Consider the following 19,199-nt stretch of genomic DNA (forward strand, 5'->3'; position numbering starts at 1 on the left):
ACACACTGCAGAGTTCAGTGAGGAGATCTCTGAGAGCTGATTGGAGGGAAGGGACACCCCCCCTTCACACAGCACACAGGAACAGAGCTGAGGCTGTCAACCATAGGCTGTGTGCTGGAGCTCCCTCCCTTCCCTGTCACCATTTTTCTCTAGGTGTCAGGTAAACTTGCCAAGAGAGACTCACACCGATAGCAGAGGTAGGAGGTAGCAGACAGAAATGATACGTAGTGCTCTGGATTGAGACAAATACACACTATGAAGGGATACACTTTGTTCATATTTCATGTCTGAGGTTTTACAACCACTTGAAAAGGATGTTGTTCCCATACTGGGGGGATGTGTGTGGGTAATTTGTCAAAACACAGAAGCCCGCAATCCTCCCACCTCTAACGCAAGTCACATGATGTGGACCATCTCCCATCTGTAGTTGATGGAAAACAACCCTCCTCCCCCCCCGGTGTCGGGTATAAAGGGACACTGACCTGCCATACGGGGTCGGTGTGTTTGCCGGACTTGGCTGAGCTCATGTACTTTGGCTGGGGACTGCTGGATTTCATGTTGAAGATGGCCACGTTCCCATCATAGAAGCCCACGGCCACCAGGTACGGGTGTTCTTTATGGATGTCCAGACACATGACTCCACTCTCCGTGCTGAAGATGTATTCCGGGAAGGAGGGGTTCTTCAAGGTGTAGAGGAGGAGCATCCCCCGCGTCTGCTTCATGAAGTCATCTGTGAATGGGGGGGGGGGGAGATGTGAGCATTATCATACACAGCATACCTCTACTGGACCATAAAGTGCCCTGACCAACCAGACATCCTTAAGCGCTCTTCACTACTAAGGCCGGGGCTGGGATGTTCTCAGGAAGCCATGTGCAGCACCTTGTTGGCTCCTTCCACCAACCATGATCTGCCTGCCTTGTATAGAGAAGCACAGAGACCCAGTGATGACATCACTGGGTATAAAATATGGTATTTAATGAAAATGGAAAAAGTTGTTTTTAAAAATCTCATTAGCATGTTGATGAGGGAGGAGGGAAGGAATGAGGATCGAACATCTGCCTTTTCAAATATGTGGAAAAAGTCAACAGTTTCTGTGGGGTGTATTTACTTTTTCACCTTTGTAGGTACTTTCTCTTTTAGAAGGGTTTTGCACAGGTTTAGCGGAGGTTATTCGGTTCTTTAGTCCTCTTCACCACAACCTGCCTGGTTATACCTGTTGCTTCCCAAGCCCCTCTATGGCGTCCATGTACTGCACTGATGATGGCCAACATGCCTGAAACATCTATAGGTAGTTTGGAATAAATGGTGTCAGCAGCTCTGGATGGACAGTTGGCCTATTAGCATATAATGATTTGTATAGCCTTGCCTGCTACCTTTGAATAGGAAATAAACCATTTTGGGGGGATTGGGATTGAGGTGTATATACTATATACCTCTGGATGTGAGAAGACTCAGCTCTGCTTTGTATCACTCACTATGAATGGCACTAAAACAACTATACTATACTGACATCTAGTGGACATCTGCAGGTACTACAACTGTGTTCCTTTTTGAGCAAGATCCTCTGTACAGAGACTGATGCCCCATACACACGGTCGGACATTCCGACCACAAAATCCATCTGATTTTTTGCACCGGATTTTGGCCGAAACTTGTCTTGCATACACACAGTCGCATAAAGTTGTTGGAAAATCCGATCGTTCTGAACGAGGTGACATACAAAACGTAAGATGGGACTACGTATAGAGCCCAGTAGCCAATAGCTTTTGTCTCCAAATTTTTTCTGAGCATGCATGGCACTTTGTGCGTCGGAATTCTCTACACACGATCGGAAAAAGTCTGCGTCTCCAGTGACCCCTGTGCTCCTGCGTCTCCAGTGACCCCCTGCTCTCCTGCGTCTCCAGTGACCCCTGCTCTCCTGCGTCTCCAGTGACCCCTGCTCTCCAGTGACCCCTGCTCTCCAGTGACCCCTGCTCTCCCGCGTCTCCAATGACCCCTGCTCTCCCGCGTCTCCAATGACCCCTGCTCTCCTGCGTCTCCAGTGACCCCTGCTCTCCAGTGACCCCTGCTCTCCCGCGTCTCCAGTGACCCCTGCTCTCCCGCGTCTCCAATGACCCCTGCTCTCCTGCGTCTCCAGTGACCCCTGCTCTCCAGTGACCCCTGCTCTCCCGCGTCTCCAATGACCCCTGCTCTCCTGCGTCTCCAGTGACCCCTGCTCTCCAGTGACCCCTGCTCTCCCGCGTCTCCAGTGACCCCTGCTCTCCCGCGTCTCCAACGACCCCTGCTCTCCTGCGTCTCCAATGACCCCTGCTCTCCTGCGTCTCCAATGACCCCTGCTCTCCTGCGTCTCCAATGACCCCTGCTCTCCTGCGTCTCCAGTGACCCCTGCTCTCCAGTGACCCCTGCTCTCCCGCGTCTCCAGTGACCCCTGCTCTCCCGCGTCTCCAATGACCCCTGCTCTCCTGCGTCTCCAGTGACCCCTGCTCTCCAGTGACCCCTGCTCTCCCGCGTCTCCAGTGACCCCTGCTCTCCCGCGTCTCCAATGACCCCTGCTCTCCCGCGTCTCCAGTGACCCCTGCTCTCCTGCGTCTCCAGTGACCCCTGCTCTCCAGTGACCCCTGCTCTCCCGCGTCTCCAGTGACCCCTGCTCTCCCGCGTCTCCAATGACCCCTGCTCTCCCGCGTCTCCAATGACCCCTGCTCTCCCGCGTCTCCAGTGACCCCTGCTCTCCTGCGTCTCCAGTGACCCCTGCTCTCCAGTGACCCCTGCTCTCCCGCGTCTCCAGTGACCCCTGCTCTCCCGCGTCTCCAATGACCTCTGCTCTCCCGCGTCTCCAATGACCCCTGCGTCTCCAGTGACCCCTGCACACCTGCATCTCCAGTGACCCCTGCCATCAGAGTACCCGAGTACCTGTCGCCAGGCCATCAGAGTACCTATCTCCAGCCCATCAGAGTACCCGAGTACCTGTCACCAGGCCATCAGAGTACCCGAGTACCTATTTGCAGCCCATGTCTCATAGAATATGCGTTGGGGTGTTTGCTTTCCAAAATGGGGTCATTTTGTAGGTAATTTCACTGTCCTGGTGGTCCAGGACCTTCAAAAGTGTGATGGGTAGAAATGAGATGTGTCATTTATGCTCCTAGAACGCCTGAACATACTACTTCAATGTTCGGCCCCTATGTGGCCAGGCTGTGTAAAAGTCCTACACATGTGGTATTGCCATACTCGGGAGGAGTAGCAGAATGTATTTTGGGGTGTAATTTTTGCTATATACATGCTATGTGTTAGAAATATCTTATAAATTGACAATTTTGTGTAAAAAAAAAAAATGCGTTTTAATTTTTTTCCACATATTCCAAAAACTTCTGTAAAAAAATTAACCATTCAAAAGACTCATTATGCCTCACAGATTATACGTTGGGGTGTTTGCTTTCCAAAATGGGGTCATTTTATGGGAAATTCCATTGTCCTGGTACTCCAGGGCCTTCAAAAGTGTAATAGGTGGCTGTGAAATGAGATGCGTCATTTTTGCTCGTAGAACGTCTGAAGGTACTACATCAATGTTAGTGCTCTGTATGTGGCCAGGCTGTGTAAAAGTCTCACACATGTGGTATCGCCGTACTCGGGAAGAGTAGCAGAATGTATTTTGGGGTGTAATTTGTTGTATGCATATGCTGTGTGTGAGAAATAACCTGATAATATGACAATTTAGTAAAAAAAAATAAAAAAATCTTCATTTTGCAAAGAATTGTGGGAAAAAATGACAACTTAAAAAAACTCACCATGCTACTTACTTAATACCTTGGGATGTCTACTTTGTAAAAAGGGGTCATTTGGGGGGTATTTGTACTTTCCTGACTTGTTAGTGTCTCAAGAAATAAGATACACCTGATGTACTGAAGGCCTGATCAGATGTGATCAATTTTCAGTGATTGGCACCATAGTTTGTAGACTCTATAACTTTCACAAAGACCAAATAATATACACTAATGTGGGTTATTTGTACCAAAGATATGTAGCAGTATAAATTGTGGCCAAAATCTATAAGGAAAAAATACTAATTAGCAAAAATTTATGACAAAAACAAAGAAAAAGGCAATTTTTTCACAAAATTTACATTTTATTTTATTTATAGCACAAAAAATAAAAAACCCCACTAGTGATTAAATACCACTAAAAGAAAGCTCTATTTGTGTGGAAAAAAGGACGCAAGTTTCATATGGATACTGTGTTGGATGACTGAGTAATTGTCATTCAAACTGTGAGAGCGCTGAAAGCTGAAAATTGGTCTGGTCAGGAAGGGGGTGTAACTGCACTGTATTGAGGTGGTTAAGATGCTAATCTATTATATTATTATTTATTTAAGGTACCCATATAGCACCGTAAATTTTTACTCAGCGCTCCACACATACATCACACCTTCCATTTCTTTAATATTCTACTTATTTTGTGGGTCTTTCGATGTTAGCCCTGCATTGTAATTGTGTTGCTGAAGCTCTGCCAGACATGCGGTGCACACAGGACAATGACAGAGGAAGTCATCAACTGTCTATTAAAAATTATTCAAAATAACTATTTTCTGCCTTTATTGCTGTTTGCGGAAAAAGCATGTAAAAATGTAAGCAGCATTTTTATTTTTATTTTTTTTTAGGTTATGCTATGTGAATGAGAACATGATAAGAATACAAAAGTAGGTGATATCCCTATTTGGCTGCAAAAGTGGAAATTCAATCCTGACTACACTTAATAACTGAAGCAATGCTGCATCTGACCACTAGAGGGAGGAATCCTACAAGGAGGGAGCCGATTGTTCTATTTGCAGCGGATCTTCTACTCAATCCCTTTCCCAAAGCTAAGTTTGCTGTGACAAATAAATGCAAATATTTTTGCAATAAAAGAAATAAAAATAAAAATGTACATTTATTATTATTCTTTTTTCTCGGGAGCCTGCAGAGCATTGCACCCGAGATCAGTGGAGATTTGCGGGTGCATCGTCAGGCTCCTGCAGACTCTTCCTATAGCTCTATACCTCCATAAAGGACTGACCGTTTCTGAGCTGCAGGGAGAGTGAATGGACTACAAGGGGGCTGATCATCCACTGAAACTACAAATCCCATCTGCCACGGTGGTGGATGGGACTTGTAGTTTATTCGTTCACAGAGCCCTGTGGTTGAAGGATGCAGCTGTGCTTATGGAGCCCCACATAGCTATGCCGATTTTAAAATGTGACAGCGGCTGCCACGAGTGGAACCCCCACCTGATGGGAAGGGGGAGTGGTAAAGGGTTATTAGCCAATGCTCTGAAAAGTGATATGCGATGGATCGCTTTTTGGAGTGTGGCTAAGCAGCCGCTGTCACTCATTTAGGAGGAGGAGGAGATCCTGCCACCTCCTGAATGCCCGTTTTTTGTGTTTTTTGATTTGTCAAATGGAAAATTATATTGGGGCTAATGTGCCGCAACCACAGGCTGGGCATTTGCAGCCCCACTGACTTGAATGGTTGAGTTTGACAGGTGGTGCCTGTCAATAAAGAATGTCATCTTTGCCACTGCCAGGATGCCCTGCATGGCACATGAACAGCTGTATTTTACACTTTAGGTGGACGGGCCGAGGGGGTGGAAAAAAACATGGCTCAGTCACCCGTTTTTACCACCACCAGGCTGCTCACGTGAAAGAGGCCTTACGTTCTTAAAGTGGTTGTAAATCCTTACATGTATGCAGTAAAATGACTGGCCTCAGGTGACACACAGAGGTCACCCAAATCCTCCTACATAAGTTGTACCTGTTTACCTGCAGCCCTCTCTCCTCCTTATCTTGTGCTATGTGCTGGGTGTCCACTGCGCTCCTGTGCCTTTAAAGGAGGGGTGGGCTACCCCCAGGCTCACCTGCCCTCTATCTATCCATTATAACGTATGTGCTCCTACTATGGAGGACTGCAGGCAATACTGGGGAACCGCAAAGTGGCCTCTGCAGCTCACACATGTATTTAAAGGTGTGTGCAACCGAAACCCATTTTTAACGTGAACTGTTAAACAGGACAATGCAGTTTGTTGCAGGCTGATTGGCAGGTGAACTGGGAATTTTTCTTTGTTGGTTGACATGCGTCGCCCCACCATGTGCTTCTTGCTGTCAAGGCCAGTTATAGGTTGGGGCAGTTCCCGTTTGTTTGAGCCCTCTCTCCTCTACAGTCATTCAAAGTACACATAACAAACGGGTATTTCTCAGCTAGCAGGAGGTCAGGATTTGATGTCTCACACACACACACACAGCTGAGTGTAATATGAGACCTGAGTGGAGGCAATGGACACAACCCACTCTACACAGTCTCATAAGGAAACAAGCACGAGGCTTTCAATCTCAGTTTGTGTGCTGAAGGGGCGGTCTCATGGAATTACATAGTTAGTAAGGTTGAATAAAGACACCAGTCCATCCAGTTCAACCTGAGTGAGTGTCTACCCCTATCCCTGTACATTGCACACTCACATTGGTCCCTACCCTCAAGGAGCCCACAGTCTGAGGTCCCCATTCATATACTAGGGCCAATTTTTTTTTGGACAGAAACCAATTAACCTACCTGCATGTCTTTGGAGTGAATTGCTGGTGTCTAGATAAACTTTCGGAAGTGACTCATGCAGATAGCAGAGGAAATAGAGAGAAGTTAGAGTCCACTCTATGGACTGAGGTAAGTACACACTATAAAAAGGATGTGCTTTGTTCATTTGGCATGCTTTACAACCACTTTAACCACTTTGCCTACCGGGCACTTTCACCCCCTTCCTGCCCAGGCCAATTTACAGCTTTCAGCGCTGTCACACTTTGAATGACAAGATTTTTATTTCGGTAGTATTTAATTTATTTTGTGCTAAAACAATAAAAGATCAAAACTTTTTCTTTGTTTCGGTTATAAAAAATTTCAAATAAGTAATTTTATTCTTCACTGATGGGAACTGATAGCCTGCACTAATGGGCACGGATAGGCTGCACTAATGGGTACTGAAAGGCTGCACTGATGGGTACTGAAAGGCTGCACTGATGGGCACGGATAGGCTGCACTGATGGGCACGGATAGGCTGCACTGATGGGCACGGATAGGCTGCACTGATGGGCACGGATAGGCTGCACTGATGGGCACGGATAGGCTGCACTGATGGGCATGGATAGGCTGCACTGATGGGCACGGATAGGCTGCACTGATGGACACTAATAGGCTCCACCGATGGACACGGATAGGCTGCACTGATGGGCATGGATAGGCTGCACTGATGGGCACGGATAGGCTGCACTGATGGGCACGGATAGGCTGCACCGATGGGCACGGATAGGCTGCACTGATGGGCACGGATAGGCTGCACTGATGGGTTGCACTGATGGACACTAATGGGCTCCACTGATGGACATGGATAGGCTGCACTGATGGGTTGCACTGATGGACACTAATAGGCTACACTGATGGACACGGATAGGCTACACTGATGGACACGGATAGGCTACACTGATGGACACGGATAGGCTACACTGATGGACACGGATAGGCTACACTGATGGACACGGATAGGCTACACTGATGGACACGGATAGGCTACACTGATGGACACGGATAGGCTACACTGATGGACACGGATAGGTTGCACTAATGGACACGGATAGGCTGCACTGATGGACACGGATAGGCTGCACTGATGGACACGGATAGGCTGCACTGATGAACACTGACTGTGCCCGGCGTGGTCAGATTAAAACCATAACCAAGGGGGATTGGCAGGATCACCGGCATTTTTCACCAACAGAAAATATTGAATATTACAGGCTAGATTTACATAAAACTTTATAAAATCTTAGTTTTTGGGGTAACATACACTTTTAATAATCCCCCCCAAATGTCTCTGTGCCCCTCCCCTCCCCCAACACCTCCACCATCCCGCCATTCATTAATCTTACTGACAGAGCAGACACTTACAGGATCCATGGCCCACCGCAAACAGGTCTTTATACTTGGGGCTCCTGTAGAAGAAGAAGAAATCAGTGAGAATGTATGGAGGCGGAATGTCTATAACAGGTGACCGGAGAGGAAGATTCCAAATACTCCAGGCCTTTTCTGCCACTTTTTTTTTCTACAAGTAAAAAAATTTGTATTTTTTGCTAGAAAATTACTCAGAACCCCCAAACACATACATGTACACATTATTTTGCTGTCCTCTCAAAATAACTCAACACACGGCTAGTAATGTCTAAACCGCTGGCAATAAAAGTGAGTACACCCCTAAGTGAAAATGTCCAAACTGAGCCCAATTACCGTATTTATCGGTGTATAACACGCACTTTTTTGCCCCTAAAATCAGGGGGAAATCGGGGGTGCGTGTTATACGCCGATCCCCCACTGTTGCTACCCGTTTCTGCCGTTCTCTGCTGCTTCCGGGTATTTTCGGCCGCATTCGGCCATTCTCTGCTATTTTCGGCCACACTCGGCCGTTCTTGGCGGCTTTCAGAAAGCCGAAAGCCGCCGAGAATGTCCGAAAATAGCCGAGAACGGCCGAAAATACCCGAAAGCCGCCAAGAACTACCGAGCGCCGCCGAGATACACAGGACATGCGCTCTGTATCTCGGCGGCGCCATTTTTAAACGACAAACACACTGACAAGGCTGCAATGGACTGACAAGGCTGCAAATGACACTGATAAGGCTGCATTGATGGGCATTTAAATGTGTTTTTTTTCCTTAAACTTCCCTCCTAAAAGTTTTTTTCTTTTAAATTCCCTCCTAAACTTGGGGTGCGTGTCATACGCCGATAAATACGGTAGCCATTTCCCCCCACTGGAAGTTCAACATGGCACCTCATGGCAAAGAACTCTCTGACGATCCAGACAAAAAGAATTGTTGCTCTACATAAAGATGGCCTAGGCTATAAGAAGATTGCCAAGACCCTGAAACTGAGCTGCAGCACAGTGGCCAAGACTACACAAGGATGTTCAACCAAAGAAGTTGAGGTCACGTGCTCAGCGTCATATGCAGAGGTTGTCTTTGGGAAATAGATGTATGAGTGCTGCCAGCATTGCTGCAGAGGTTGTAGGGGTGGGGGAGGGTCAGCCTGTCAGTGCTCAGACCATACGCCGCACACTGCATCAAATTGGTCTGCATGGCTGTCATCCCAGAAGGAAGCCTCTTCTAAAGATGATGCACAAGAAAGCCTGCAAACAGTTTGCTGAAGACAAGCAGACTAAGGACATGGATTACTGGAACCATGTCCTGTGGTCTGATGAGACCAAGATAAACGTATTTGGTTCAGATGGTGTGAAGCGTGTGTGGGGGCAACCAGGTGAGGAGGACAAAGACAAGTGTGTCTTGTCTACAGTAAAGCATGGTGGTGGGAGTGTCATGGTCTGGGGCTGCATGAGTGCTGCCGGCACTGGAGAGCTACAGATCATTGAGGGGACCATGAATGCCAACACGTACTGTGACATACTGAAGCAGAGCATGATCCCCTCCCTTCAGAGACTGGGCTGCAGGGCAGTATTCCAGCATGATAACCACCCCAAACACCTCCAAGACAACCACTGCCTTGCTAAAGAAGCTGAGGGTAAAGGTGATGGACTGGCCAAGCATGTCTCCAGACCTAAACCCTATTGAGCATCTGTGGGGCATCATCAAAGGGAAGGTGGATGATGGCAAGTTCTCCAACATCCACCAGCTCTGTGATGTCACCATGGAGGAGGGGAAGAGGACTTCAGTGACAACTTGTGAAGCTCTGGTGACCTCCATGCCCAAGAGGGTTAAGGCAGTGCTGGAAAATAATGGTGGTCACACAAATTAGGAAATAGGTTTGCAAAAAGCTGCACAATATGCAGAATCAGATCACATAGGTGTTCACACCCATGTGATATGATTCTGGTGTGGACAAAAAAAAAAAGGGGGGGGGGGGGTCCTGCCCCAGTATGATGTGAATGTGGTATGATTTGAGCCTTATAAATTCATGACTCAAACCGCACCCCAGAGACACCACATGTAATTTGCACAGGACTCTGCTGCGATTCCTGTGCGAATGAAATGCATTGTCCTGCACCACATCAGTGTGAACCCAGGCTCCAAGACACCAAGCAAAGCAATCACACACAGATTTTTCTGTATTGACCAGCCCAGCTGGACCCCAGGGCAGGGCACATGTCTCCATATTTACTAGCCTTAGACGTGTGATGAGATGTCCATTCACCCCCTAAGCCATGGATGCTCAACCTGTGGCCCTCCAGCTGTTGTGGAACTACAAGTCCCATCATGCATCTGTCTTTGGGGGTCCTGCTTGTAACTGACAGCCTTGCAGTGCCTCATAGGACTTTTAGTTCTGCAACAACTGGAGGGCCACATGTTGAGCACCCATGCCCTAAGCCAACAGCCCAAATGTGACTCTTGGGTGAGGATCGGCCCAGGAGGGCATATTACAGAACATTTGTAATCCAGATTTTTGGAAATCTCGGTTTGTTCTGAGGACAGAGAACAGGGAAGGAAGGTGTTAATGCTGCTCCAGTCCGCCGGGCAGGTCACATGAGAAGAAGCAGCGGTGTGTGGTGCTGCAGTGTACAGACAGATGTCTCCTCGTGGTGATCAGGGACACATCTTCCTGTGTGCGGCCAGCCATGCAAAGTGATAACATCTGCCTGACTGCTCCCTCCTGGGTCCCTTCCTATTGAATTATGAATTAAAGGGACACCTTCTATATGCCCTGTGTGCATGCTGATCCTGGACTAGAAGAGGGTTAGATATGAGATTTCTAGTTACATAAGAAAAGAATAAATGTATTCAGTTCGGTGTCACGATCTGCTTACAATGTGTATGGGGCCCTGTGCTAAATGTGAACATTTCACTTTGACTGGGGACACCTCTCCACTGAGACTCTCCTTATAGGCTATTGTATTGATTCCATGGAGGCACCAGAGAAACCACTGCGGTTAGAGACCTTGCGCTCCTCCACCTTCCATTTTGAGGATGTCCCACAGATGCTCAATAGGGTTTAGGTCTGGAGACATGCTTGGCCAGTCCATCACCTTTACCCTCAGCTTCTTTAGCGAGGCAGTGGTCATCTTGGAGGTGTGTTTGGGGTGGTTATCATGTTGGAATACTGCCCTGCGGTCCAGTCTCTGAAGGGAGGGGGTCATGCTCTGCTTCAGTATGTCACAGTACATGTTGACATTCATGGTTCCCTCAATGATCTGTAGCTCCCCAGTGCCGGCAGCACTCATACAGCCCCAGACCATGACACTCCCACCACCATGCTTGACTGTAGACAACACACACTTGTCTTTGTCCTCCTCACCTGGTTGCCCCCACACACGCTTCACACCATCTGAACCAAATACGTTTATCTTGGTCTCATCAGATCACAAGGCATGGTTCCAGTAATCCATGTCCTTAGTCTGCTTGTCTTCAGCAAACTGTTTGCAGGATTTCTTGTGCATCCTCTGTAGAAGAGTCTTTCTTCTGGCATGAAAGCCATGCAGACCAATTTGATGCAGTGTGCGGCGTATGGTCTGAGCACTGAGAAGCTGATCCCCTACCCCTACAACCTCTGCAGCAATGCTGGCAGCACTCATATGTCTGTTTCCCAAAGATAACCTCTGGATATGACACTGATCACGTGACCTCAACTTCTTTGGTGGCCTGCGGCGAGGCCTGTTCTGAGTGGAACCTGTCCTGTTATATCGCTGTATGGTCTTGGCCTCCGTGCTGCAGCTCAGTCTCAGGGTCTTGGCAATCTTCTTATAGCCTAGGCCAGTGATGGTGAACCTTGGCACTCCAGATGTTTTGGAACTACATTCCCCATGATGCTCAACTACACTGCAGAGTGCAGGAGCATCATGGGAAATGTAGTTCAAAAACATCTGGAGTGCCGAGGTTCACCATCACTGGCCTAGGCCATCTTTGTGTAGAGCAACAATTCTTTTTTTTAGATCCTCAGAGAGTTCTTTGCCATGAGGTGCCATGTTGAACTTCCAGTGACCAGTATGAGAGAGTGAGAGTGATAACACCAAATTGAACACACCTGCTCCCCATTCACACCTATGACCTTGTAACACTAACGAGTCACCTGGGAGGAAAAATTACTAATTGGGCCCAATTTGTACATTTTCACTTAGGGGTGCACTCACTTTTGTTACCAGCGGTTTAGACATTAATGGCTGTGTGTTGAGTTATTTTGAGGGGACGGCAAATTTACACCGTTATACAAGCTGTACACTCACTACTTTACATTGTAGCAAAGTGTCATTTCTTCAGTGTTGTCACATGAAAAGATAGAAGAAAAGATTTACAGAAATGTGAAGGGTGTACTTACTTTTGTGAGATACCGTAAGTCACCGCTGTGGTGTTGTTTGACTACATTTTAATTGGATGACCCTATAGTCAGTATCTATCATTGATAGAACAGCCAAATCGTTCTGAGGATCGGGAGAAAAGATTCCTCTGACAACCTATGGTCTAGGACAGCCTTTATCAACCTTTTCAAACACAGAGGAACCCTTGAAATAGTCCTCCGGTCTCGGGGAACCTCTGCTAAAAATTAGAAACTGACAACTCCTAATACATTAGTGTGATGGTCAGTGGGATGAATGGTCCTTACACTTGTGGTCATTGGGAAGAATTACCTCCTTACAGATAGCTAAAAAGATCAATGGTGTCAGTGGGAATTTATCTGAGAGGCAGAAATTGCCCAATGCTGAAGGAACCCCTACAACCTCTGGAGGAACCCTGGTTGAGAATCACTGCTCTAGGACTTCTCCCCAGCCTTTCAGGCTGACATCCATGGTTAGGGTCTTCCAAGACATTGGGGGAAAAAGGATTTCCTTACCTCCAGAACTTTTTTGTACAATCAGGCCAGAGGCAATCTGGTCTTCAGTGTCGGGTAAGTTGGTTTATCTAGAGATTGAACTCACCGTCCCACAATGACATAATGTTGTGTTATGGGAGCCTTGAGTGGAACGGAGCAAATAGGACTGCCTCATACAAAATATATATTGCATTTGTTTGCCCATAAATTCACTCCAGTGTGTTTTTTTTTTTTTTACTAAAATCTTGCATTTCCTAGACCTTTGCGGGTAATATCATGTGACAAAAAAATTGCAACTACCGCCATTTTATTCTCTAGGGCAGGGATGTCCAAACTTTTTACAAAGAGGGCCAGATTTGATGAAGTGAACATGCGCGAGGGCCGACCATTTTGCCTGACATTCTTTGAACCATTGAAATTTGGTCTAAGTGTGTTCATCTGAGCACTAATACACTTTCCCACAAGAATTCTCTTGCCTTTGTGGCTGTGTGTGGTGAATATTTGAACTCAAGTGTATTATTTGGATACAGCGTATTTATTGACGTATAACACTCACCTTCACTTCAGGGAAGCCTCAGGAAAAAAAAACTTACAACTTTAAATAAAGAACTGTGAAGCAAAATAAGGGTCAGTGTCCATCTGCAGACCCACCATTGCTAGGAATGCAGTGCCCACCATTGCCAGGGTTGCACCCACCATTGCCAGGGATGCACTCACCATTGCCAGCAATGCACCCACCATTGCCGGGAATGCAGCCACCATTGCCAGGAATGCAGCCACCATTGCCAGGAATGCAGCCACCATTGCCAGGAATGCAGCCACCATTGCCAGGAATTCACTCGCCATTGCCAGGAATTCACTCGCCATTGCCAGGAATGCAGCCAACATTGCCGGGAATGCAGCCACCATTGCCGGGAATGCAGCCACCATTGCCAGGAATGCAGCCACCATTGCCAGGAATGCAGCCACCATTGCCGGGAATGCAGCCACCATTGCCGGGAATGCAGCCACCATTGCCGGGAATGCAGCCACCATTGCCAGGAATGCAGCCACCATTGCCAGGAATGCAGCCACCATTGCCAGGAATTCACTCGCCATTGCCGGGAATGCAGCCACCATTGCCAGGAATGCAGCCACCATTGCCGGGAATGCAGCCACCATTGCCGGGAATGCAGCCACCATTGCCGGGAATGCAGCCACCATTGCCGGGAATGCAGCCACCATTGCCGGGAATGCAGCCACCATTGCAGGGAATGCAGCCACCATTGCCGGGAATGCAGCCCCACCATTGCCGGGAATGCTGCCACCATTGCCAGGAATGCACCCACCATTGCCAGGGATTCACCTGCCATTGCCGGGAATGCAGCCTCCATTGCCAGGAATGCTGACACCATTGCCGGGAATTTCACCCACCATTGCCAGGAATGCAGCCACCATTGCCAGGGATTCACCCACCATTGCCAGGGATTCACCCACCATTGCCAGGAATGCAGCCACCATTGCCAGAAATGCAGCCACCATTGCCAGGGATGCACTCACCATTGCCAGCAATGCACCCACCAATGCCGGGAATGCTGCCACCATTGCCGGGAATGCTGCCACCATTGCCGGGAATGCTGCCACATTGCCGGGAATGCTGCCACATTGCCGGGAATGCTGCCACCATTGCCGGGAATGCTGCCACCATTGCCGGGAATGCTGCCACCATTGCCAGGAATTCACCCACCATTGCCAGGAATTCACCCGCCATTGCCGGGAATGCAGCCACCATTGCCAGGAATGCAGCCACCATTGCCAGGAATGCAGCCACCATTGCCAGGAATTCACTCGCCATTGCCGGGAATGCTGCCACCATTGCCAGGAATGCAGCCACCATTGCCAGGAATGCAGCCACCATTGCCAGGAATGCAGCCACCATTGCCGGGAATGCTGCCACCATTGCCGGGAATGCTGCCACCATTGCCGGGAATGCTGCCACCATTGCCGGGAATGCTGCCACCATTGCCGGGAATGCTGCCACCATTGCCGGGAATTCACCCACCATTGCCAGGAATTCACTCGCCATTGCCGGGAATGCTGCCACCATTGCCAGGAATGCAGCCACCATTGCCGGGAATGCAGCCACCATTGCCGGGAATGCAGCCACCATTGCCGGGAATGCAGCCCCACCATTACCGGGAATGCTGCCACCATTGCCGGGAATGCTGCCACCATTGCCAGGAATGTACCCACCATTGCCAGGAATGCACCCACCATTGCCAGGGATTCACCTGCCATTGCCGGGAATGCAGCCTCCATTGCCAGGAATGCTGACACCATTGCCGGGAATTTCACCCACCATTGCCAGGAATGCAGCCACCATTGCCAGGGATTCACCCACCATTGCCAGGGATTCACCCACCATTGCCAGGAATGCAGCCACCATTGCCAGAAATGCAGCCACCATTGCCAGGGATGCACTCACCATTGCCAGCAATGCACCCACCATTGCCGGGAATGCTGCCACCATTGCCGGGAATGCTGCCACCATTGCCGGGAATGCTGCCACCATTGCCGGGAATGCTGCCACCATTGCCAGGAATGCTGCCACCATTGCCAGGAATTCACTCACCATTGCCAGGAATTCACCCGCCATTGCCGGGAATGCAGCCACCATTGCCAGGAATGCAGCCACCATTGCCAGGAATTCACTCGCCATTGCCGGGAATGCTGCCACCATTGCCAGGAATGCAGCCACCATTGCCAGGAATGCAGCCACCATTGCCAGGAATGCAGCCACCATTGCCAGGAATGCAGCCACCATTGCCGGGAATGCAGCCACCATTGCAGGGAATGCAGCCACCATTGCAGGGAATGCAGCCACCATTGCAGGGAATGCAGCCACCATTGCCGGGAATGCAGCCCCACCATTGCCGGGAATGCAGCCCCACCATTGCCGGGAATGCTGCCACCATTGCCAGGAATGCACCCACCATTGCCAGGAATGCACCCCCATTGCCAGGAATGCACCCACCATTGCCAGGGATTCACCTGCCATTGCCAGGAATGCAGCCACCATTGCCAGGAATGCAGTCACCATTGCCAGGAATGCTGACACCATTGCCGGGAATTTCACCCACCATTGCCAGGGATTCACCCACCATTGCCAGGGATTCACCCACCATTGCCAGGGATTCACCCACCATTGCCAGGAATGCAGCCACCATTGCCAGAAATGCAGCCACCATTGCCCGGAACGCAGCCACCATTGCCGGGAATTTCACCCACCATTGCCAGGAATTTCGCCCACCATTGCCAGGAATGCAGGCACCATTGCCAGGAATGCAGCCACCATTGCTGGGAATTTCACCCACCATTGCCAGGAATTTCACCCACCATTGCCAGGAATGCAGCCACCATTGCTAGGAATTCACTCACTTTTTTGATTTCCAGAATGCAAAAAAAAAAAAAAAATGAAGGAAAGCCATGTAAAAATAAAAAGCACATAACACTATACATTCCCTTAATGGCGAGGTTACTTTAAGCTCCCATCTTCACAGTGGATCTATTGAATCCTTTTTTTGAACCCGTGACAATTCACAGGAAGATTTCTCAGGCAGAACCACATTTCTTCCACTTCCTGAACTCACCAGCAGAGGGCAGTCACAGCCAGGCGTTTGGCTTTATCGTACTGAAACTTCCATAGCGGCAGAAGCGTTCCTTCTTGTTCCCTGAACTCGTCGGCGACATCCTCAAAGTACTTAAAGTCTGAAGACACAAAAGACGTTGTTAATGAAGTCAACTTCTGCACGGCCCCCACAAACTACAAATCCCAGCATTCCCCTACCAGATAGAGAGCACACGACACATTCTTACACCCCTGATACAGCGCATACTAATGTCAGGTGTTACAAGGAAAGTGTATTCTCCAACTCTTATTATATACTATATTACCAAAAGTATTGGGACGCCTGCCTTTATGAACTTTAATGATATCCCAATCTTAGTGCGTAGGGTTCAATATTGAGTTGGCCCACCCTTTGCAGCTATAACAGCTTCAACTTCAAGGCCGTCCACAAGGTTTAGGAGTGTGTCTATGGGAATGTTTGACCATTCTTCCAGAAGCAAATTTGTGAGGTCAGGCATTGGATGAGAAAATGTGGTTCACATTCTCTGCTCTAACTCATACCAAAGGTGTTCTATTGGGTTGAGGTCAGGACTCTGTGCAGGCCAGTCAAGTTCCTCCACCCCAAACTCGCTCATCCATGTCTTTATGGACCTTGCTTTGTGCACTGGTGGGCAGTCATGTTGGAACAGGAAGGGGCCGTCCCCAAACTGTTCCCACAAATTTTGGAGCATGAAATTGTCTGAAATGTCTTGGTATGAATGGTCAAACCTTGCTTTGTGCACTGGTCCGAATCATTTGGTGGAGGGGGGGTTATGGTGTGGGGTTGTTTTTCAGGGGGTTGGGTTTGGCCCCTTAGTTCCAGTGACGGGAACTCTCAAGGCATCAGCATACCAAGACATTTTGTACAATTTCATGCTCCCAACTTTGTAGGAACAGTTTGGGGATGGCCCCTTCCTGTTCCAACATGACTGCGCACCAGTGCACAAAGCAAGGTCCATAAAGACATGGATAAGCAAGTTTGGGGTGGAGGAACTTGTACTGGCCTGCACAGAGTCCTGACCTCAACCCGATAGAACACCTTTGGGATGAATTAAAGCGGAGACTGTGAGCCAGGCTTTCTCATCCAACATCAGTGCCTGACCTCACAAATGTACTTCTGGAAGATGACCTGCTTCTACCATCCTGGCCGTGGGATTCCTGAGGAGGTCTCTATAGTCCCAGGGGCCTCCTCCTCCTCAGCATCATAGGATGATTTGAATCTACCATCCTGACCATGGCATACCTGTCATCTCTATAGTCCCGGGGGTCTCCTCATCATCATCATAGGATGGCCTGACTCTTTCATCCTGGCCATGGCATACCTGAGATCTCTATAGTCCCGGGGGTCTCCTCCCTATCATATGATGAGCTCCATGTACCATCCTGACTATGGGATACCCGAGGAGATCTCTACAGTCCCTGAGGCCTCCTCTACATCATATGATGACCCTCATCCACCATCCTAACCATGAGACACCAAAGCCGACCTCTGTCTGTATGGAAACAATACCTTGTGTGATGTCATCAAATGTGTTCTGGTTCACCATCCTTTCCATGATCTTACTAGACTTCACCACTTTGCTGATGTCATCACTCTGCACCAAAAACAAAGAGGAGTCAAAATACACAATCATAATGTAATGGGGTCATCCTATGTATTCTAAGCATGAAACTGTACAGAAGGTGAGGCAGAACTCCGCTCAAGGTACAGAGAAAACTAAAGAGAACCTGTCTGCACTATACACTACACAATAAAGAGAACCTGTCTGCACTATACACTACACAATAAAGAGAACCTGTCTGCACTATACACTACACAATGTACTGACAGCACAAGATTCTGGTTCACATCATGGCCTTTCCTCTCTGTGCTACTCTAGGTGTGCTCAGTAAACAAATACCAAGAGGAACTTGGCAACCCACCCCCGATATTCCACAATGGATTGTGTGCACCTCCATGACATTGTGAAGCAGTATATTCTATACTCAGCACAGGGATGGTGGGAACCCCTCATAATAGGCACAGCAGGTGTACAGACCCAGGAACTCAGCACAGGGATGGTGGGAACCCCTCATAATAGGCACAGCAGGTGTACAGACCCAGGCACTCAGCACAGGGATGGTGGGAACCCCTCATAATAGGCACAGCAGGTGTACAGACCCAGGAACTCAGCACAGGGATGGTGGGAACCCCTCATAATAGGCACAGCAGGTGTACAGACCCAGGCACTCAGCACAGGGATGGTGGGAACTCCTCATAATGAGCATGGCAGGTTTGCAGACCCGGGAACTCAGCACAGGGATGGTGGGAACACCTCATAATGGGCACAGCATGGTACCTACCTGAGATTCGGCGGTGGGTAGTTTCTTCCTGGAATGGTGTTCATCCTCTTTCTTGCTTGCCGGTGCTTTCTGCTTCTCTTTCATCTTCTCTTGTTTCTGTAACTCTTGTACATACGCGTCATGAATTTCCCACTGAAATAGAACAGAGGAAATCAAACAAATCTCCAATACTGCCCCTTCATCCAACTCCTCCATGACAGATAGTATGAAGGTCTATGATCTTTGCTGTACCATGTTGCTATCATTGTATTGCATATACCGCTTATGTCTTGTCTACATTTTACTGCAATCCCCCTACTGGTGAACCACTGCCGAGGTAAAATCTTACCTACACATTGCATTGCTTCCAGCCAGGTCAGATGTGACCCATAGACTTTCATTGAGAGAGAGGAGCGATGAA

The 19,199-nt window shown here is 48.6% G+C and overlaps 1 protein-coding gene across 1 annotated transcript in view; it reads right to left on the reverse strand.

The window, feature by feature from the left end:
- DNAI1 (dynein axonemal intermediate chain 1) overlaps positions 1-19,199 on the reverse strand; it is a 243,505-nt gene that overhangs the window by 192,826 nt on the left and 31,480 nt on the right. Inside the window, exons 10-14 of the mRNA XM_077490558.1 lie at positions 18,800-18,931; positions 17,967-18,051; positions 16,440-16,557; positions 7,957-8,000; positions 483-730 (exon numbers count right to left, since the gene is read on the reverse strand). Of these exons, the coding sequence (XP_077346684.1) occupies positions 483-730; positions 7,957-8,000; positions 16,440-16,557; positions 17,967-18,051; positions 18,800-18,931 (627 nt within the window). The remainder of the gene's footprint in view (positions 1-482; positions 731-7,956; positions 8,001-16,439; positions 16,558-17,966; positions 18,052-18,799; positions 18,932-19,199) is intronic.

The sequence above is a fragment of the Lithobates pipiens genome, unplaced genomic scaffold, assembly GCF_037356315.1.
Source record: "Lithobates pipiens isolate NorthernLeopardFrog02 unplaced genomic scaffold, aLitPip1_a1.2 Scaffold_19, whole genome shotgun sequence".
In the NCBI taxonomy this organism is placed as follows: Eukaryota; Metazoa; Chordata; class Amphibia; order Anura; family Ranidae; genus Lithobates; species Lithobates pipiens.